This window comes from Barbus barbus (assembly GCF_936440315.1).
Source record: "Barbus barbus genome assembly, chromosome: 38".
In the NCBI taxonomy this organism is placed as follows: Eukaryota; Metazoa; Chordata; class Actinopteri; order Cypriniformes; family Cyprinidae; genus Barbus; species Barbus barbus.
In genome coordinates, this window is record NC_136716.1 from 18,557,428 (window position 1) to 18,577,868 (window position 20,441).

At 35.7% G+C, this 20,441-nt stretch overlaps 1 protein-coding gene across 2 annotated transcripts; it reads right to left on the reverse strand.

The window, feature by feature from the left end:
• Nucleotides 1-2,765: 2,765 nt before the first annotated feature.
• LOC306857848 (ectonucleoside triphosphate diphosphohydrolase 1-like) lies at nucleotides 2,766-20,441 on the reverse strand. Of its 2 annotated transcripts, XM_079398073.1 has the most exons (11): nucleotides 20,322-20,437; nucleotides 11,565-11,870; nucleotides 7,735-7,862; nucleotides 7,527-7,644; nucleotides 6,604-6,754; nucleotides 5,596-5,755; nucleotides 5,172-5,390; nucleotides 4,459-4,710; nucleotides 4,257-4,364; nucleotides 4,012-4,149; nucleotides 2,766-3,816 (listed from the first exon to the last, which is right to left on the reverse strand). In XM_079398073.1, exons 2-11 carry the CDS (start codon nucleotides 11,671-11,673, stop codon nucleotides 3,613-3,615), a joined length of 1,587 nt encoding a protein of 528 aa, XP_079254199.1. In that variant the 5' UTR covers nucleotides 11,674-11,870; nucleotides 20,322-20,437; the 3' UTR covers nucleotides 2,766-3,612. The 2 variants fall into 2 exon arrangements, with proteins under 2 accessions (XP_079254199.1, XP_079254200.1); XM_079398074.1 differs by lacking the exon at nucleotides 11,565-11,870 and having other exon boundaries at nucleotides 20,322-20,441.

Below are 20,441 nucleotides of genomic sequence, written 5' to 3' on the forward strand. Positions count from 1 at the left end.
GACTTACCCTCTTTGTGGAGGGCGTCAATGTTCGTCTTCTGGATCATTGCCAAGTCAGCAGTCTTCCCCATTATTGTGGTTTCAAAGAACAAGAGATACCCAGAATTTATACTGTAGGGATGGTCATTAATTTAAACTCAAATGTAAATATTCTAATATTTTGAGATACAGATTTTTGACTTTCATGAGCTGTAAGGTCTAATCATCTACATTAAAACAAAAAACTTTTGAAATGTTTTACTTTACATGTAATGAATCTAAAATATATGAAAGTTTCACTTTTTGAAATGTTACAATAAAAAAAAAACTTTTTCACGATATTAAAATTTTTGAGATGTACCTGTGTATATATATATATATATAAATAATACATACACGCGCACACACACACAAACACACACATATATATATATATATATATATATATATATATATATATATATATATTAAAAAAACTATTAATCACCAAGGAAACACTAAAAAAACTGATCAAAAGTGACAGTAAAAAAGTATACATTTAGAGTGTTCTACACTGAACAAAATTATAAACGCAACACTTTTGCTTTTGCCCCCATTTTTCATGAGCTGAACTCAAAGATCTAAGACTTTTTCTATGTACACAAAAGGCCTATTTCTTTCAAATATTGCTCACAAATCTTGTCTAAATCTGTGTTAGTGAGCAGTATACTCCTTTGCCGAAATAATCCATCCACCTCACAGGTGTGGCATATCAAGATGCTGATTAGACAGCATGATTATTGCAGGTGTGCCTTAGGCTGGCCACAATAAAAGGCCACTTTAAAATGTGCAGTTTTACTGTATTGGGGGGGGGGGGGGGGGGTCTGAAAATACGATCTCCTTCGCATAGAGTTGATCAGGTTGTCCACTACTCTTCCATGGCTGTGTGAAGTGTCTGGATATTGGCAGGAACTGGAACACGCTGTCGTATACGCCGATCCAGAGCATCCCAAACATGCTCAATGAGTGACTTGTCCGGTGAGTATGCTGGCCATGCAAGAACTGGGATGTTTTCAGCTTCCGTGAATTGTGTACAGATCCTTGCAACATGGGGCCGTGCATTATCATGCTGCAACATGAGGTGATGGTGGAAGAATGGCACAACAATGAGTCTCAGGATCTCGTCACGGTATCTCTGTGCATTCAAAATGCCATCCATAAATTGCACCCATGTTCGTTGTCCATAACATACGCCTGCCCATACCATAACTCCACCGCCACCATGGGCCACTCGATCCACAACGTTGACATCAGCAAACTGCTCACCCAGACCACGATGAGGATGACGAGCATGCAGATGAGCTTCCCTGAGACGGTTTCTGACAGTTTGTGAAGAAATTCTTTGGTTATGCAAACCGATTGTTGCAGCAGCTGTCCGGGTGGCTGGTCTCAGATGATCTTGGAGGTGAAGATGCTGGATGTGGAGGTCCTGTGCTGGTGTGGTTTCACGTGGTCTGCGGTTGTGAGGCTGGTTGGATGTACTGCCAAATTCTCTGAAACGCCTTTGGAGACGGCTTATGGTAGAGAAATGAACATTCAATTCACGAGCAACAGCTCTGGTGGACATTCCTGCAGTCAGCATGCCAATTGCACGCTCCCTCAAAACTTGCGACATCTGTGGCATTGTGCTGTGTGATAAAACTGCACATTTTAGAGTGGCCTTTTATTGTGGCCAGCCTAAGGCACACCTGTGCAATAATCATGCTGTCTAATCAGCATCTTGATATGCCACACCTGTGAGGTGGATGGATTATCTTGGCAAAGGAGAAGAGCTCACTAACACAGATTTAGACAGATTTGTGAACAATATTTGAGAGAAATAGGCCTTTTGTGTACATAGAAAAAGTCTTAGACCTTTGAATTCAGCTCATGAAAAATGGGGGCAAAAACAAAAGTGTTGCATTTATAATTTTGTTCAGTGTATTTCAAATAAAGTCTGTTCTTTGGAACCTTCTAATCAAAGAACCCTGAAAGTAATGTATTTTTATTTTTTTAAAGAAATGTTAGTTGCAACAAATCCGCATATTTTATGATTTCTGCAGGATCATGTGTGACTGAAGTAACCCTAGTGAAAAACCAATACACTTAAATGTTCATGTTCATGCTAAGTATACTACAAATACATTTTCCTATTTATGTACTTAATAAAATTCCTTTCAATTGTACTATTAGTATACTAATCTAGTATACTTAAAGTCTGCTAAATTGGAACAACTAATTTTGTACTTAATGCATTTTAATTGTGCTGAAGTAGTGCTGAAGTCCAATTAAAGATATGCTTCGTATATTTGATTGTGCTAAAGTGAAACTATTGCGAGTATACTTAAGGTACACTAAGGTACAAATATTTTACATTTAAAGACCAATATTCAAAGATCATACAGTCCTCATCAACAGTGACATTAAAACACATTTTAGATTTAATATTAAGAAATGTGCGTTGTGCACAATTATAATTTTTTATATCAGTAAGTTTCGAGTTATTTGTCAGTAAATGTGTTAATATACTTGAACTATACTTAATATGAAATAAATGTATTTTAAATATATTAGTTTTTTACTAGGGAATGGCTGCTGAAAATTCAGCTTTGCCATCACACAAATAAATGACATTTCAAAACATTTAAATTATAATATTCCATATTATTGCTCATTTTACTGTATTTTTGATCATATAATGCAGCCTTGGTGAGCATAAGAGATTTCTCTCAAAAATGCATTTATGTTTTATAAATAAAACTTACACAATCAGTCATTTGTAATTTTAATAGAAATTTGCTCCATTTTTTGTTTAAATATATATAAAACAAAATTTCACATAATTTTACACATCACTTCAGAGCCATACACAGGGATTTCATACACAGAATGTGCTTTATAGAAGCAGACAAATGTTTTTAGGACAAATAATTATTTTAACTCTCCTGTTACATCATGGTATTAAAAAAAATATTGCAATACAAAGCGAGAAACATTAAGCACAGAAAGAGAGAGAAAAAAAAGGACACAACGACAGAGCCCCCCCCCCCCCCCCCCATTATTTTGCAATTATTAAAAAAATATGCTATGCTGAAAGCAATGTTTAAACAATGATATCCAGTGATTTTCATATGACCATAATGCAAAAAAGATTTGACCCTCACAGACATTTCTTTATAATAAGTAAAAAAAAAATAAAAAACACTGGCATCAAGATATTTGCTTTTCTATACATAAAATGGGCAACTTCAATAAAGACTGAAGGCACATGCTATATTGAATGTCAGTGCACATTTCCTTTTAAGGAAGCTCAACAACACTTTTCACCCAGCCCCCCAAAATCTAAAACCTGTACTCATGATTTTTAACAAAGACTTTTAAGTGGTCACAAAAATACAGAGGAATGGGAATAGAGTCTGATGTCCCTTCAGTTGCAGTGAAACCTGTAACCCAGCTCTCTCCAAAAACCTGTTTATCCTTCACATGAGGTATGATTTCCAAATTATTTGAAATGTAAAACATTTCAGATCAAGTCAAACCATGATTTTGGATTCTTTTGGATGTTCTGCAGAAATAAAGATTCAACATAGAGAGACCACAGAATAATATCCCTGTCTATATGATGTCTTTCTGAACTGTTCTAGTGGACCGACGGAAATACAAATAGACCAGAAGAAGTAGTATTAGAAGTGAGACGAGGATCATAAATGAGACATATCCCCCATAAGGCATCAGCGGTGTGTCTGGAGCTTCAGCGGGAATCATATTGGTTAGGTTAAGCATGTAACCTAATGTCCATCCTGCATCACTGTCTCCTATCTGCACATAGAGAGTGGATGACACAACATAATCTCAATCATTTTCCATATTCAATGGCCCAAAATAAAAGTTTCTCAATACTTCATTTTGAACAATATATATTGCTTTATCACTTTCTTTTTTAACCTACATAAAATCAAGTCTGAATACTTTTAATGAGAAATAATGTAACATTTTTAATTACACCATGCTTACCTTCTTAATGAACCTGATGTCTTTCCAGTTGTTGGAGGTGAAGTTGTATCCGTCTTCCAGAAGAGTGAGAATGTAGGTTGCTGAGAAGCAGTATTCTGAAAGGTACTTCTCTTTTATTTGGGGATAATTTTCTACAATCTACAAAAAAGTAAAAAAAAAAAAAAAAGTATCATTTAGACATCATGTTCCTACAAAGATGCAACCATTTTAAACATCCTTCAAAGACGGTTAATAAAGCATTTTACCTTTTTCCATGGTGTAGAACAGTACGTTGCTAGCCTCTGCTTTGTAGAGGCTAAAGCATCACTTGTCAGATTCAAAAAGTCCATCACAAAGAAGAAAGCTGAAAAGGCCTAGAGAGTCAAATGGCGTAATTATTATTATTAGTTATGACTTACAACCAGCCATTCAAATTCTTTCAGATAAACAATATACATTGTTTCTTACCCCAAATTTTCCATAGACAGAAGGCTGGAAAACACCATTGAAAGAGCATCTTGAGTAAGGACAATAGCTGGTATTTAAAACCTTTCTGATTGATTGTTGGCACTGAGACCAATTCCCAAGCCCCACATGGAATACTTTTTCCTTTGGCAGTTTCACTTCTTTCATACAGGGTGTATTGAAGACATTTGGAACTGTCCTGGTGAAGTTATATCCAGGGTGAAAGCAAGGATCTCTTAACTCAATGGAGTCTGTCTTAGGGAAGAAAAAACATTTAAAAATATAAGGTACAATTGTATAAGAGTGGTCTCTTTAGATATGCATTAAATAAAAATACAATAGTTAAAATTAAACAAAGCTACAAGAAGCTAAAATCCAATTAATTGTTTTATTGTTCCTAACAAATAATTTCTGTCACATTTATCAATGACAGCAATAATAATTATTTTATTTTATTTGCTTTGCAAAGCATGCATATGTGCAGTAAAAGTAAATAAAGAGAAATAGATTATAGTAATACATTTTACAAAAAAATAAATTATGCTTGCTTATTCTTTAATTATTTATGATATTTACTAGAAGTGAAAACTGCAGTGTTTTTTGGTTTTTGTTTTTCAGTGAAATACTGCTTCGATGTACCACTTTATTGTATAGAATAAGTATAAATTTCCATAGACCCCTGGTCTGTACAGCTTCAAATACAATGACAAGCATACCTCATCAACTTTAGGTGTTGACTCTAATTTCTTGCCCATTGAAAGCTTGAGAGCTTGGTCCTTTCCGTAACAGAGAAAGCTGTGAGTGTACAGGTGATAATCGTTTCCGTACAGCCTGAAGTCAATAGAATTGTCGTTTGATTCAATATTCTGTTGAGGTACGAAGGTTATCTGAGTAGACGCTCCACCCAGGTCCAGAGCTCCAAGCGTCCCTGTGGGCTGCATGATAAACACAGGAAGATTTAACAATTGGCCTTTTCACACTGAAACTGATTCAATAATCATTCTTATACTAGATATAAAATGTACACTGTATATATTCAGCACTGCAATTCTTTGAAAAAAGGGCTTTGGGTTAAAAATTACAAATCAAAATTACAAATGTAAAAAAACATTGCTAAGTCCAGGTTAAAAACAACCATACCTTTTTCAAGTTTTCGCTCAGGTAATTGACTGTAATCCATCCGAAAGCTCCCTCCTCTTGGCCTGAAATGATACGAGCTCCCTGATAGGAGAAGGGGTATCTCTTCAGTGAATGTGCTACAGAGTTCAATACCTTATCTGAGGCTTCCTCATTCTCCATCCTTAAGAAAAAAAAAATGATTAGCCTTTACCACTCAACAATTGCATGATAAAACTTAATAAATAAATTAGTTAAACAATATACACTACGTTTGGATTTTAACATTTTTTTAAAGAAGTCTCTTATGCTCATCAAGGCTGCATTTATTTAATCAAAAATACAGTAAAACATCACTGTGAAATATCATTACAGTTTCAAATAAGTATTTTCTACTGTAACAGGTTTTAAAATGTTTTTTATTCCTGTGATGTTATGCCAGCTTAGTTGAGAGTAACAATTTGGTGCTATTCACGTTGACAACAGTTTTTGATACTTATATACAGGTACATATTTTTGTGGAAACCGTGATACCATGCTAAGTTTGGGTAAGGTTTAAAAATAATAATACTTTTATTCATTAAACACATTAAATTGTTTAAAAGCAAGAGTAAACTTTTTTTATGTTACAAATATTTTGATAAGTTAATATTACTGATAAGAACTGTTATTAATAGTTGAGCACCAGTAATAATTTACTAAAATAATGGGAATCAAATGAGCTTATTAGAATGAAAGCTGAAAATTCAGTTTGCCATCACAGGAATAAATTAGAAAGTAGTTATTTTAAATTGTAATAATATTTCACAATATTACTGTTTTTCAAAAAAACAAAAGCCTTTGTGAACATGAGAGACTTCTTTCAAAAACATTAAAAATCTTAATTATTCCTTTATAACTTTTGACAGGTGCTGGAATTGTAGAATTCATTTCTTTTAAAGTTTTATTCTGAATTATTCTCGGCCACACTAGACTCACTATTTGATTCTTGAGAAATGAGAATATTGAGTATTGAATATTGAAATGAATTACCTGAGCAGTCTCATGCCTGCTGTGGCTCCCAGGTACACAGGGGTTTCGAGGTGTCTGTGTGCGGGTATTTTTTGCTTGGCTTCCTCCATGCACTCCTGCAGAGATGCGCCAGCCCCCTGTGGATTAGCAGAGTAACTGGAAATGCCTTTGCCTAGAAAAAACAGAAAGACGTTTCTCAAGACACTTTGCCTACAGGCTTATTGCAGTATGCAAATGTTGTTGGAAATAATGCTGTCTTTAAACAACTTCTAACGGGATAGACAGTTCACCCAAAAGTTACACGTCTGTCATGATTTATTCTTGACTTTTACGTTTTATCAGAATGTCTGAGCTCTTCTACAATGTCAGTGAATAGGGACCAGGAGCTGTCAAGCTGCAAAAGGTATCATTTTAGTAGTCCATGTGACTTACACATTTCATTATATACATTAACGTCCCCTAAAGCCATACAATAGCTCTTTATTTAATGGAAATCATGCTTGACAGTTGTGGTCACTATACACTGTAAAACATTTACAGACCTCCCAACTCAATTTTCTAGTAACTGATTACATCTAAATTTTTCCATTGGCCCAATTGCTATCAATAGTGGCAACAGACTGTTAACATTGGCTCAATGAGAAATAATATGTTGAGCCAATGGAAAAATTTAGATGTAATCAGTCACTAGAAAATTGGGAGTTCTGAAATTTTTACAGTGTAGGGAAGACAGCAGCTTGGGCATTCTGTTAAATAGCTCATTTTTGGTTCCACAGAGAAGGAAAGTCAGATTTTAAAGACATGGAGGGGTGAGTAAATGATGACAATTTTCTATTTTGAGTGGATGATCCCTTTCACATACTGAAAAAAAAAGGAAAAAGGAAAAACACTATCCAAAACATGTAACTAGAAGTATTTCTCTATGCAAATTAGGGATCACTTACCTTTCACATTACAGGTGTGTTTCTGTCGTACCATGCCAGTGTTGTTCTCCTTCTCAGCTGGCCATTCATAGATAAACACAGAGGTGTGGGAGGAACCTGCATCCAGAACTATTCCATACTGTCAAGTGTACAAGGACCGTTGCATCAGTGAAATCTGTACAAATCTAATACGTAACAATAAATGGTTCACTTAAAGTGTTAGTCATACTTTGTATTTCTGGTGTAAAGGCTTGTTCTGGACGACAGAAATGGCCACCATGGTGATGATTCCCACGGCGATAAAAGCAGCCAGAAAGATGACAAATGGCCTGTGCCATGGGTTCTTTACTTTTACTTCTAAAAAGAGAAAATAAAGAGAGCAGGTTGAAAATGTGCACTTATTTAACAGCTTCGGTGCTTTAGCATATACAGGTCCTTTTCAAAAAATTAGCATATTGTGATAAAGTTCATTATTTTCTGTAATGTACTGATAAACATTAGACTTTCATATATTTTAGATTCATTACAACACAACTGAAGTAGTTCAAGTCTTTTATTGTTTTAATATTGATGATTTTGGCATACAGCTCATGAAAACCCAAAATTCCTATCCCAAAAAATTAGCATATCATGAAAAGGTTCTCTAAACGAGCTATTAACCTAATCATCTGAATCAACTAATTAACTCTAAACACCTGCAAAAGATTCCTGAGGCTTTTAAAAACTCCCAGCCTGGTTCATTACTCAAAACCGCAATCATGGGTAAGACTGCCGACCTGACTGCTGTCCAGAAGGCCATCATTGACGCCCTCAAGCAAGAGGGTAAGACACAGAAAGAAATTTCTGAACGAATAGGCTGTTCCCAGAGTGCTGTATCAAGGCACCTCAGTGGGAAGTCTGTGGGAAGGAAAAAGTGTGGCAGAAAACGCAGCACAACGAGAAGAGGTGACCGGACCCTGAGGAAGATTGTGGAGAAGGACCGATTCCAGACCTTGGGGGACCTGCGGAAGCAGTGGACTGAGTCTGGAGTAGAAACATCCAGAGCCACCGTGTACAGGCGTGTGCAGGAAATGGGCTACAGGTGCCGCATTCCCCAGGTCAAGCCACTTTTGAACAGAGAAGCAGCACTGGACTGTTGCTCAGTGGTCCAAAGTACTTTTTTCGGATGAAAGCAAATTTTGCATGTCATTCTGAAATCAAGGTGCCAGAGTCTGGAGGAAGACTGGGGAGAGGGAAATGCCAAAATGCCTGAAGTCCAGTGTCAAGTACCCACAGTCAGTGATGGTCTGGGGTGCCATGTCAGCTGCTGGTGTTGGTCCACTGTGTTTTATCAAGGGCAGGGTCAATGCAGCTAGCTATCAGGAGATTTTGGAGCACTTCATGCTTCCATCTGCTGAAAAGCTTTATGGAGATGATTTCATTTTTCAGCACGACCTGGCACCTGCTCACAGTGCCAAAACCACTGGTAAATGGTTTACTGACCATGGTATTACTGTGCTCAATTGGCCTGCCAACTCTCCTGACCTGAACCCCATAGAGAATCTGTGGGATATTGTGAAGAGAAAGTTGAGAGACGCAAGACCCAACACTCTGGATGAGCTTAAGGCCGCTATCGAAGCATCCTGGGCCTCCATAACACCTCAGCAGTGCCACAGGCTGATTGCCTCCATGCCACGCCGCATTGAAGCAGTCATTTCTGCAAAAGGATTCCCGACCAAGTATTGAGTGCATAACTGAACATAATTATTTGAAGGTTGACTTTTTTTTGTATTAAAAACACTTTTCTTTTATTGGTCGGATGAAATATGCAAATTTTTTGAGATAGGAATTTTGGGTTTTCATGAGCTGTATGCCAAAATCATCAATATTAAAACAATAAAAGGCTTGAACTACTTCAGTTGTGTTGTAATGAATCTAAAATATATGAAAGTCTAATGTTTATCAGTACATTACAGAAAATAATTAACTTTATCACAATGTGCTAATTTTTTGAAAAGGACCTGTATGTACTTCATATTCTCCATGTAACATTTTAAATTATTAACAACAGTACAGGGTGTATGGATTCGATGCAAAATGTAAACCGAAGCCTTGTGTTTGTTATCTCTAATCTAGTCTAAATAATAATTGTGAAGCAGATTCTAAATATTGTTTGTCTTTTGGTGAGGCTTAGATTATTAAGTAAGGTATTAAAAGAATAAGAGGCCCTTCATGTGTCTGATAATAGATATTTTACAGATCAGGAAAAATGTCGCTCCAATGAATAACTCTGAATTAAAGAAAATATCCAGTTCATATGTTCTGTGGTCGCAGATGCTGGGATAGGCTCCAGCATTCACATGTCCCTGTAGGAAATGCTGCTTGGAGAATGGATGGATTGATGGATGGATAATATTTTGGCCGAATTTTGTAAGTATAGCCTTGGGAAAAATTAACATTCTTCCTGTGAAGAATGTGAATTTTGTGTTCAGAGTGACTGATGAAATTATAAAAAAAAATGCTGTGTGTTTTATTATTGTGTGTTTACTGTTTATATAACCAAACTGTTATTTTGATAGTTTAATTTATCTAAATCACACTCAGCATTGTACACCAGTGTTTACATAGTCTTATAATCATCTTGAAGGGGAGAACAGGGAATGTTGCAGTAATGGGTCAGATGTAACACCATCAGTTTAACCAATCAGAAATGAGCTACAGTTGTGAACTCATTATCAGTATTTCAGCTCTGGTCAAGTAATGTACATGTGACAGAATCTAATTTAGAGCGACATCTACATATTGTTCCATTCTAAACCACCTTATAGCAGACACATGTGGAAATATTATTTTAGCGTTTGAGACACATAAAAAACTATTCCAGCTAGTTTACGTCTAGTTCTTGCAAGCCCAAGAAGCCACATCTCATAAGATTTCAGTAAAGCGTAAAGTATTTATAGTAGGCTATATGCAGCAATGAAGCATTTAGGCTATATCAGCGCGCCTCGTTGCGCTTTTCACCTACCCATCAGGACACGCGCCGGTTTCTCTTACTGGAGAAAAAAGGTGTGAAAAGGGTTGACGGTTAATGTGGTAAATCCCATCCAACAGAGTATTTATCGATTCTTGCCCTCTGAATTACAGCCTAGTCTTGCGAGTTAGTTTCTTTCTAGGGATTTGTTCAAGTAACGATCAATCACACCTGTGTGCGTAGCTGCAGTTTTGCTTGGCACAAGTGATTTCGCGTTATTTTGGGGAAACACCCTTTGTGCAAGTGGAGCCAGGCTCGCAGTGACGTCACGGGCGGGAGTGAGAGGAATTCCCTAGTGCGCCGGTTTGGGGACTAAACCACTTTGGAGAGCTTGTGTGAGCTGCATACTAATCAGCCTCTGGAACTGAAGCTGTTGTCTTTGGCATTCAAGTGTTCTGGTCTGAAGACTGTAAACTGCATCTTAATGCAATATTAAAATTTTATTTCTCAGAATTGAAACAGAATTGATATTTCATTAAAAAGTTAGGTAACTGTATTCATAAGAGGGCACAGTGGATGAAAGATGTGTCCACTTCATGCAGGAGTTAAACATATACTATATCAGAAATGAGATATAGAAATAGGCTAACTCGCTTTTAAATTTAACCACTTTCCTACATGCACTGAATTTAATGCATGTAACATTTGCATGTAACAGATGTTATTTTCCAGAACAAGTAATTCAGCTGTTGTTCTCATAAAGCAATAAATAAAATATGTGAAATTCTAGTCTGTTTCTCAGAAGACCTGGAATACAGCACATGAGATATTTGGAAAACTTTATGACGGTTATATATCATGTTATAGCTTGGAAAGTCCCTATCCCCCATTCTCCTTGATGGAAAAGAGATTTCCTGATATTTCTTAAAAATCCACCTTTTGTGTTCCACAGAAGTTAATGCTATGATGGCAAGTCAATTTTTGTTATTTTTATTTATTTATTATTCCTTAGTAAGAACAGCAAAGTTTTCCCCCCAGGAAAATAGCATCTGCTGCATGCCGTAAATGGTGCATGAAGTGAAGAAATCAGATTTTAGGATAGAGTTCACCTTGTGTGTTCCGTAGAAGAAAGAAAGTCATGCAGGCTTGGTAAAACATGAGGGTGATTGAATGAAGACAGAATATTATTCCTTTGACGCATATGGAAGATACTGTCATCCAGGACAAATTGCTCTGTTGTCCTTGTTACTACATATTCCACCCAAATATTTTACTTGCTGCTTCAGGGTCCTTTAATTGTCCTGAGATGACTCGTAGTGGAAAGTGATCAGTCTGTCTATGTTATTTCAGGTTCCTTCTTGGTTTCCTTCCCTGAATTGAAAGACTGATTATGCTTGGATAATCTGCAGTTTTGCCTGGACACAATGAAAACAATCTGTTATATTATAGGGTCTGTAAGATTCTTGAATGTTTTTAAATTATTTTTTTAAAGTCTCTTTTGTTCACCAAGGCTGCATTCATTTGATCAAAAACTTTTTCTATTGTAATATATTTTAAAATGTAATTTAAATGTAAGTCCTGTGATGGCAAAGCTGAATTCTATAGCCATTACTCAAGTCTTCCGTGTCACACAATCCTTCAGAAATTATTCTTATATGCTGTCAATGTTGAAAACAGTTGTGCTGCTTATTATTTGTTTGTGGAAACCACAAGAATTTCCAGATTCTATGATCAATAGAAAGTTAAAAGGAACAGCATTTATTTAAAATCCTTTGTAACAATGTATACACTGAATGCGTCCTTGCTGAATAAAATGATTAATTACTGACCACAACTTTTGAATGCTAGTGTAGGTCTTTTATCTGTTGCATTTTAAAGCTATAATACAATGGTATTTGCAAGGGAACACCGCTGAGTTTATGTAAACACTGAGCAGACTAAGAAGATTAAAATCTAAACATATGTTATATGTCCTATATTGCACAATGCACAGCTCAAGACACTGTCAACTGGAGAGCTGTACAAACAAACAAGGCAAACTGAGTCCATACTCCGTAATAATGCTTCTTACAGTGGCAAAATTCCATCCCATGTTGTCCTCTCAACTGTTTTAGCTTGTAAATGGTTCTTGATCTGCACATGTTTCTCTCCTGATTCAGACTAAATGATTTCTTCACTGGAGAAAGCAATATTTTGAATAGAGGACTCATATTTTTGCTGGAAGCAATGTTTGAGTTTAAAAACGTCTTTATGATGGATTTGTCTATTGCAAACACACAGCTTTTCACTTTACTTGAGTTGTATTGATAACTTATGAATTGTGTTTGGACTGTCATTCTGACGGCACCCATTCACTGCAGAAGATCCATTGGTGAGCAAATTATGTAATGCTAAATTTCTCAAATCTGTTCTGATGAAGAAACAAACTCATCTACACCTTGGATAGCTTGAAAGCAAGTTTTCAGCAAATTTTAATTTTGTTGGGGGGAAAACTATTACTTAAAACTCACATCCATGTGGTACAGGTAATTAAAAGAGGAAGGAGGAAGCCCAATGGTTAATTAACCTTCTAGAATAACCTAAGTTCTGAACAGCCCTGTTTTACTGCTCTGAACACTAAGATTAAAATTAGATAGCTTTGTTATTTTTCATGCATGATTTTGCAGTATTCATATTATTTAAATGAATAATTCTTAATTATTTTATGCAGTAATTTTAAGCCTCTTTTAAAATATAAACCAGCAGCGCAAATATTTTCATGTGGAAAATGGCTTTTCATTTCTGAATAAGACATCCTACTCTATTTTCCCTTCGGGCCTCTTGGGAATATATTGCTTGACAGTACAGAACATTAGCAGATTGTTAAGAAAAACAGCATGACTGTTATGCTAACAAAATAACATTAAAACCAAACAACCCAATCAATGGTCTTTTATGAACACTTTCTCTTCTGCACTGTTCACTGCATTCTTCCAAACACCAAGATAAAATGCATCACCCCTGGGCTTTTACTGTAAATGTCTCGTGAGTTTCTGCCAAATGCATGTCTTTACCGATACTAGAGACAGGGACCGAAAACTATCTCCAGCATCAGTGGTATGTCTCTTGCTTTACTTAACCAAACTTCATTATGAAACTAAGTTGCATTTCCTCTTGAGCAAAGGGAAACACAAAAAAGCTTTCTTTGTGAAATGACGGTCTTCCAAAGAATGCTTGTATAGCAACCTACATGTCTCAGCTGTGAATCTTTTATTGACTGGAACACAAGAGAGACGTCAATGCACACTCATGCTCTCAAGTCAACAGACTTTCTTTCTACCTGGGGTGTTTCTCTAAATTCCAGCTTAAATCAGCCGTAATTGAGATGCTGTCGTCATCTACTAAATCCTTTGAAAGAATAGTACAGCACTGACAGCATTTATTAGTCTCATCAGCCTGAAGAGTCACTGTAGTCCAAATCCATGACTAAACATGTTACATCAGGTTTAATGTCTTCTCTGTAACACTTACCTGCACTAACACGCCTCAGGTGCCTGAGTAAGCTTGTATGAGGTAATACAAGTCAATGTGACACTCTTGAGACATGGTAAATAATGGTACATGTCACTTCACACCCTACAAAGGGAACTCTGACAGTGGTTCTTGCAACGCAATCGTGAGAAAGCAGGATATCAGGGGTGTCAGGTTGCAATGTCTTTGTGTTGTTTTGTGTTATCGTGAATCAAAGCAACAGTAGCTTTTCTTTAAAACAAACAAACAAAAAAATTATTCTATTCCATATTCTGTCAATCTGTTATATATGGGGAAGAAATTCTGTTATATATGAAACGTTTTGAGCCACTGGTACAACATTTAGTATAATAATATGTTTTTAATGTAAAATGTTATTTTAATATTTTAAAATGAAAAGTAAAATATTTTTTTTTATTATTATTGTGATTTTATAACAATGTCATTTTATAATATATGATAATTAAAATTGTGAGAGAGTGTGTTATAAAAGGTGTCAGGTTGTAATGGCTCAAGGTGGTCTGTAGTATCTGGAGATAGTGTATAAGATATAGATAGTTATAAATATTTATATATACAGTGCCCTCCATAAGTATTGGAACAGTAAAAACAAAATTGCTCTGTTGGCTGTGGAGTCAAGACATTTGCAAATATGATTAAAAGATGAATATGAGACAAAACTACAGAATGTCATATTTTATTATTAGCCGTTTCAACACATACATATATATATATATATTTTTTTTTTTTTTTTTTTTACATTGCCCCTATTTTACATTTGAGCCCCTGCCCCTGAGGAACTCTCTGCACGTCCCTGCACCCCTGTATTAGATATTATGTATTTGGCACATTATTAGACTGCCATTTTTCTTCACAGAAAGCGAGGATGAATGGTAACATGGGTTTTCCAGGAAATGTGTATACTCTCTGGACTTCTGCTTTGTTATTTTTTGACAGACGTCATTGCGGTGATTTTTAAAATACATTTTCAATATGACCAATGTACTGTTAAAGGAATAGTTGAACATTTTGACATCATTTACTTAACCTCATGTCGTTCCAAACCTGTATAACTTTATTTCTTATGTTGAACACAAAAGAAGATGTTTTGAAGAATTTTGGAGTACCAAACAGTTCCCCATTGGCTTCCATAGTACGGAAAGAAATACTCATAAATAGGGAAAGAAATATGCTTCTCATAAGTACTGCCATGTATTGTTTTTTTGATAGACATCAATGTTGCGATATTCAAATGATGACATTTAAATGGATTTATGTGAATAATAATTTATTTCTAAGCCAACATGTATTCAGTGAGGTGATTGATGCCCAAGTGCGTCAATGTTTTTAGTTCTAATATTCCAATCGACTGCCAGCCTTTAGTTTTGACAGACGTGATAACGTGCATGATGGGTGAAATGCTTGATATTTTGAGTATTATAAAATGTGATTGGAGACATCTGAATTGCTTTTTGCTTAGTTCATTGTACTTATTTAATGGAATTAAGTTTATTTTGTGGCTTTTGAAAATCAGGTTCTTTTTTCTTTTCTTTTTTGTTTTTTTACCAGGAATGGAGTGTTCTTGGTGCTTTAGAATTACCTGGGGCAAATGGTCATAATTATGTAATTATTGCATCTACTGGCAGGGGACTACTACTACTAGCAGGGGACAAAGCTAACTGGACAAAGCTAAACATGCAATCCCTGACCCTTTGGTGCTGTATGTCCTCAATGTGTTGTACATAGCTTTTCTTAAAAGACAAGCATTAGCAGAATATCTGGAAACTAATTCTCAGCTGACAAGGATGAATTCCAAAAACAGCACCATCAGCCAAAAGTAAGGGGTGTGAATAATATGCTTGATCCAAAGGTCAAACTGATGAGATCTTACAATATTTCATCATGACAATTATTTTTGACCGTGTTGTAGGCTTTTAGCTAGCAGCCATTCAAGATTTACAGTAACAAATGCTTTTGCATTGATTGTTCATTTCCCATTCATCTGTGTGTGATGCTTTTTTTAGAGCAGTAATAAAATAAATTGTAACTTTCTTGCCTCTTTGCTATAGTATCTAATAGCGTAAAGTCCATTTGAAAGCAATCAGACTGTTTTATTATGTCAGAGCCAAGAAGCCTTTTTAGATCAGTGGGGTTAGGTTGCACGTTATGTGGTTCATTCAGTCTTACAGACTGATAAAGACAAGAAATGAGCCAAGAAGCGTTAAGTTTAGTGGTTTAGAGAATTTGCACTCAGACTTTCCATAGCTTTTGTCACACCCTTGAAACATGTGCCAGTGTGATCTTGTGGTCAACATAGGCTTGTCAGCACAAACACGCTTGAAGAGGACAGATTCCCAGCAGATGTATTTGAATCTGTCTTCAACTAACCTTCTAGAGAAGAGCGATATGTTAAAGCTCAATCTTAGTGTTCTTCTTTAGAATTATTGTTTGGGGAAAATGGTTAAGATCTGTGCTTTGAACTTCAAAATAAACAAAGATAATGGTGTTTTTGTCATAACAGGAAAGGCATAGTAATGACCATCATTATTTGTGGAGTTATTACTACACATCCTGTGTTTCCGCAGTACATGAAATGAAGTGACCACGTAAAGTGTGATGTGGACGGTCTTCCCTGAAGGGTTTGTTCTATCAGAAAAGGTCGTTTATTTCAACTGCTGTAAGCTGTTTTGAGATTAAAGGAAGTGAGCTGTGAGTTGTGAAATGAGTAATGACAAGACAGAACAACCCATCCTGCAAAATGTATATATTTTTTAAAAAGTACAGTTATATTTCATAAATATGTCATGATATACCAAAATGGTCAGAAATATATTGCTATATAAATACATTTGCATAAATACCTTTTTAGAGGTTTATTTTCTTCCATTATGTCCATTTCATTATAAATACATCTATCCAAAATATATTTATATGCATTTAACAAAAATGTATTTTAAGATTGGAAATGGATTTTCCTGACACTGGAAGTACATTTTGTAATTCCTTTAAGGTTTAAACTAAAATATGTTTTAAAACTGAAAATATTTTTCCTTAAGAATTCCTTATATTTACACACTAAAAGTCTGTTATAATACAGATCAATGTACTGTGTTAAGTGAATAGTTCACCCTAAAATGTCATCATTTACTTACCCTCATATCCTTCAAAAAAGTTTATTTCTTATGTTGAACACAAAAGAAGATATTTTGAAGAACCAAACAGTAATTGGACCCCATTGGCTTCCACAGAAGGGAAAGAGATTCTATGGAAGTCAATGGGTACCATCAACTGTTTGTTTACCAGCATCATTCAACATATCTTCTTTTATGTTCAACATAAGAAAGAAACTCAGACAGGTTTGGAATGACATGAGGGTGAGTAAATGATGACAAAATGTTCATTTTTGAGTCAAATTAAATTCCTTTGATTTGAAGGATTTTTTTTAGCACTGCTAAATCTAGTAATTCTCTGGTCTTTTTTTTTTTCTAACAGTGTAGGATATTTTTGAAAAATAATTACTTTTTTCTTTTGTCGTATATGAGCCCTCACCCCTAGGATGGCACTGCATTGTATATGTAAAGGTACTGGTAATTTTCTGCCGGGACGTTAAAAGTTCAGTTTACGGATAAGGTTCCAAAACACAACACAGTGCAACATGTAAGTCAAAAACACATGGGGAAAAACACCTGTCAAAAAAAATGAAATCAATATGGAAAATTACGTTCCTGTGTGGAACACAGAAACTTTAATCTCTTAACACTACCAAATAATTTTGAGTGATACACAAAAGTGAATTCATTATAATTAATTATGTAATTAATATCTCAGCCAACAAGCTCAAGGAAGCCTGACTGCAAAAAAAAAAAAAAATATCATCACAATTATGATTAATCTTCGACAACAAGGAACATCTTTCCTTTACTGTGGCATCTTTCCTTGCTCAGACATGACCAGCCAAGCTCAATCGCATCTATGCATTTCCTGTATTACAAATAGTCCAGAATTCATTTTTCGTTTTGTCATAGTTTTCTCAAACATTTCCACTTCACAATCACCCACTCAAATGCATGTCTTCTTTGTTGTTGTGCAAGGTAACACTTGCAATCTGTTTGAGCACGTTAACCCCGCTGTGCTAAACCAGTGACTTTGATTGATTTATTTAAAGCAAACTGTGGAAGCGTTGCGTTCTAGAGAGATGCTCCTGGGACATATGAAATGTGCTTTTTCCTTGCTGTCAAATGGGCCTTGAGCCAAATGTTTGATTAAGCAAGGAAGTTTTGTAAGGGTTGGTTGGAATTGCTCTTTGCAGAGTCCTTCATTTGAAAACTGGTGCTTCAGCAACAGATATAATCCCACAGTTATTTTCATTCATGCATTCATTCGATCGTTTGTTCATGTTTGTTCGTTCAGATTTTTTATTTGAACATTATCATTTATGAAATACACATCAGATTCAGTTAATATCGGAGACTCTGGGAGCTTTCCATATTTCAAAGAGGAGACTTTTTGTTTTATTCAGCAGCAAACTAATTGACAAAAAGAAGCTGACTTGGCCATTTATTGAGGCAAAAGTTGTAGTTAATGGTTTGATAATAGCGAGAATTGGACCTTAAAGTGTGACCAAAAAACATATTGAAAATATATTTATGTAAATATATTTTGAAACATTGTTTTTGGATCACAGTTTTGTTTAGTTGTTTTGTCTTATGGGTTAACATGAGCTAAGATTAATGCATGCTAGAAGTATTGCGTGAAGTTGTAATGTAGTTAATAGTGAGAACTGGTCCCTATATACTGAAATGTTACTGTTTTTTTTTTGTTTTTTGCAGGACAGTGGGTCCCCAGAAGCAGGGATGAATATCTAGGATTTATTGGACCTGAGCTTGCATGAACTAACAATGAAAAATCGTGTTTTAATTAACTAATGTTAGCAAAGATATAAATACTGTAACAAATTTAATGCTCATTGTTGAAGTTAATTCATTATATAACATGATGGGACCACCTGAAGTTTCCTTTTCTTTGTTATTTCTACTCTTTCTAAAACAATTTCCATTTTTTAAAAAGCTAATTTTGTCCAAAGATTCTTGAAGTAGCCCTATAAATAAAAGGGAATCACTTCATACAGGTTTCCAAACGAGGCCCCATGTGTGGGAGGGGTGGGACTTCCTCAAGTGCACATGACTGGAATAATGAGGAACGTCTGCGCTGACCTTGTTGTGTCAGCTACAGGAAGTTTAGTTTGCTCAAGGCACTAACTGCAGGCATATGAAGATGGCATAGTAAGTACATGATTTTCAGTGAGTTTCCTTATTTTTGCATGCGAAAACAGAACAGTACTTCTCTTAATGAAAACGTTCCGGTAGTTCTTTTCCTCGTGCAAGAATGCAAAACTCCATTAGATATAATGCAGCTGCAACTAACTTAAATACTTTTTAGTCATGGTTACAATGGGGGATGTTTTGTTACTACCAGATGGCCTGTCCACTCTCAGGAAGAAATCCTCTGGTGTTATGTAACAATCTCTCTCTTCCCCTCTGACGATGCCTCTGTGCTCTCAGTCCTGCACAAACTCTCACAGGCTCCTGCTACTAAAGCGGTTTGATGGACACCAGATGCTGAAACCCGATGCGTCGGACGATCAACCAGCCTGCAGTGGATTCCTGTATTTTTTTAATCTTCCTTTATGTACATTGCTTCTTATAATCTGTTTACACGTCTAAGCCAAATGTAGCGCGAGATCACAAAACAATACTGGATTATCCATCCACTTTACCGGTTCCTGATCTACAATAGCGTTTCTTAGAGGTCGCAAATAAATCTGATGCATGAACTTTTGAACTTTTTGACAGGTAGTTCGTCAGGTTAATAAAAAACTGCATGGTTCAAAGGATCCTTTAAAGCCTTTAGACTTAAATGAGAGCGTATGATGTCCATCTGGAATTTTTATAGAGATTATATCACTGATTTACATTTTTTGAATTGCTGAATAAGTCAAATAGTTATCTCAGCAAACAACAGATCTGTAATTTAACAAACAAAAACAAAAAGCATTGTGAAACTAAAAACCATAAAGATAACACACAAATATGGATGAGGACAATCAGTTTTCACAGAACCACTTTTAAATTAATCGTCCTTTTAAGAAAGCCTGATTTAGCATAAGAAACATCCACAAAATCAGATCATTTGGAGTGTATTTACAGTGATCCCGCTCCACAAAATGTGATCCTAAAGTTCTGCATTGTTTTTTCTTCTTCCTTCCTTTGTGCACTCCTTTCCAAATTACATCCTGCTCTGCCGTGAACCCAATATGGTGAAGTGTGTGTTCATGTGAGTGGTTGTCATAGACTCACCTCCTTGTTCATCCATGAATGCAGCGTCCTATAATCCTCTGTCTCTTTCTCTCTCGCCCTCTTTCTGATTCGTCCCAACTCTGAGTGCTGTTTCGGGTGTTTGGCTCGGCTCTCTTAGAG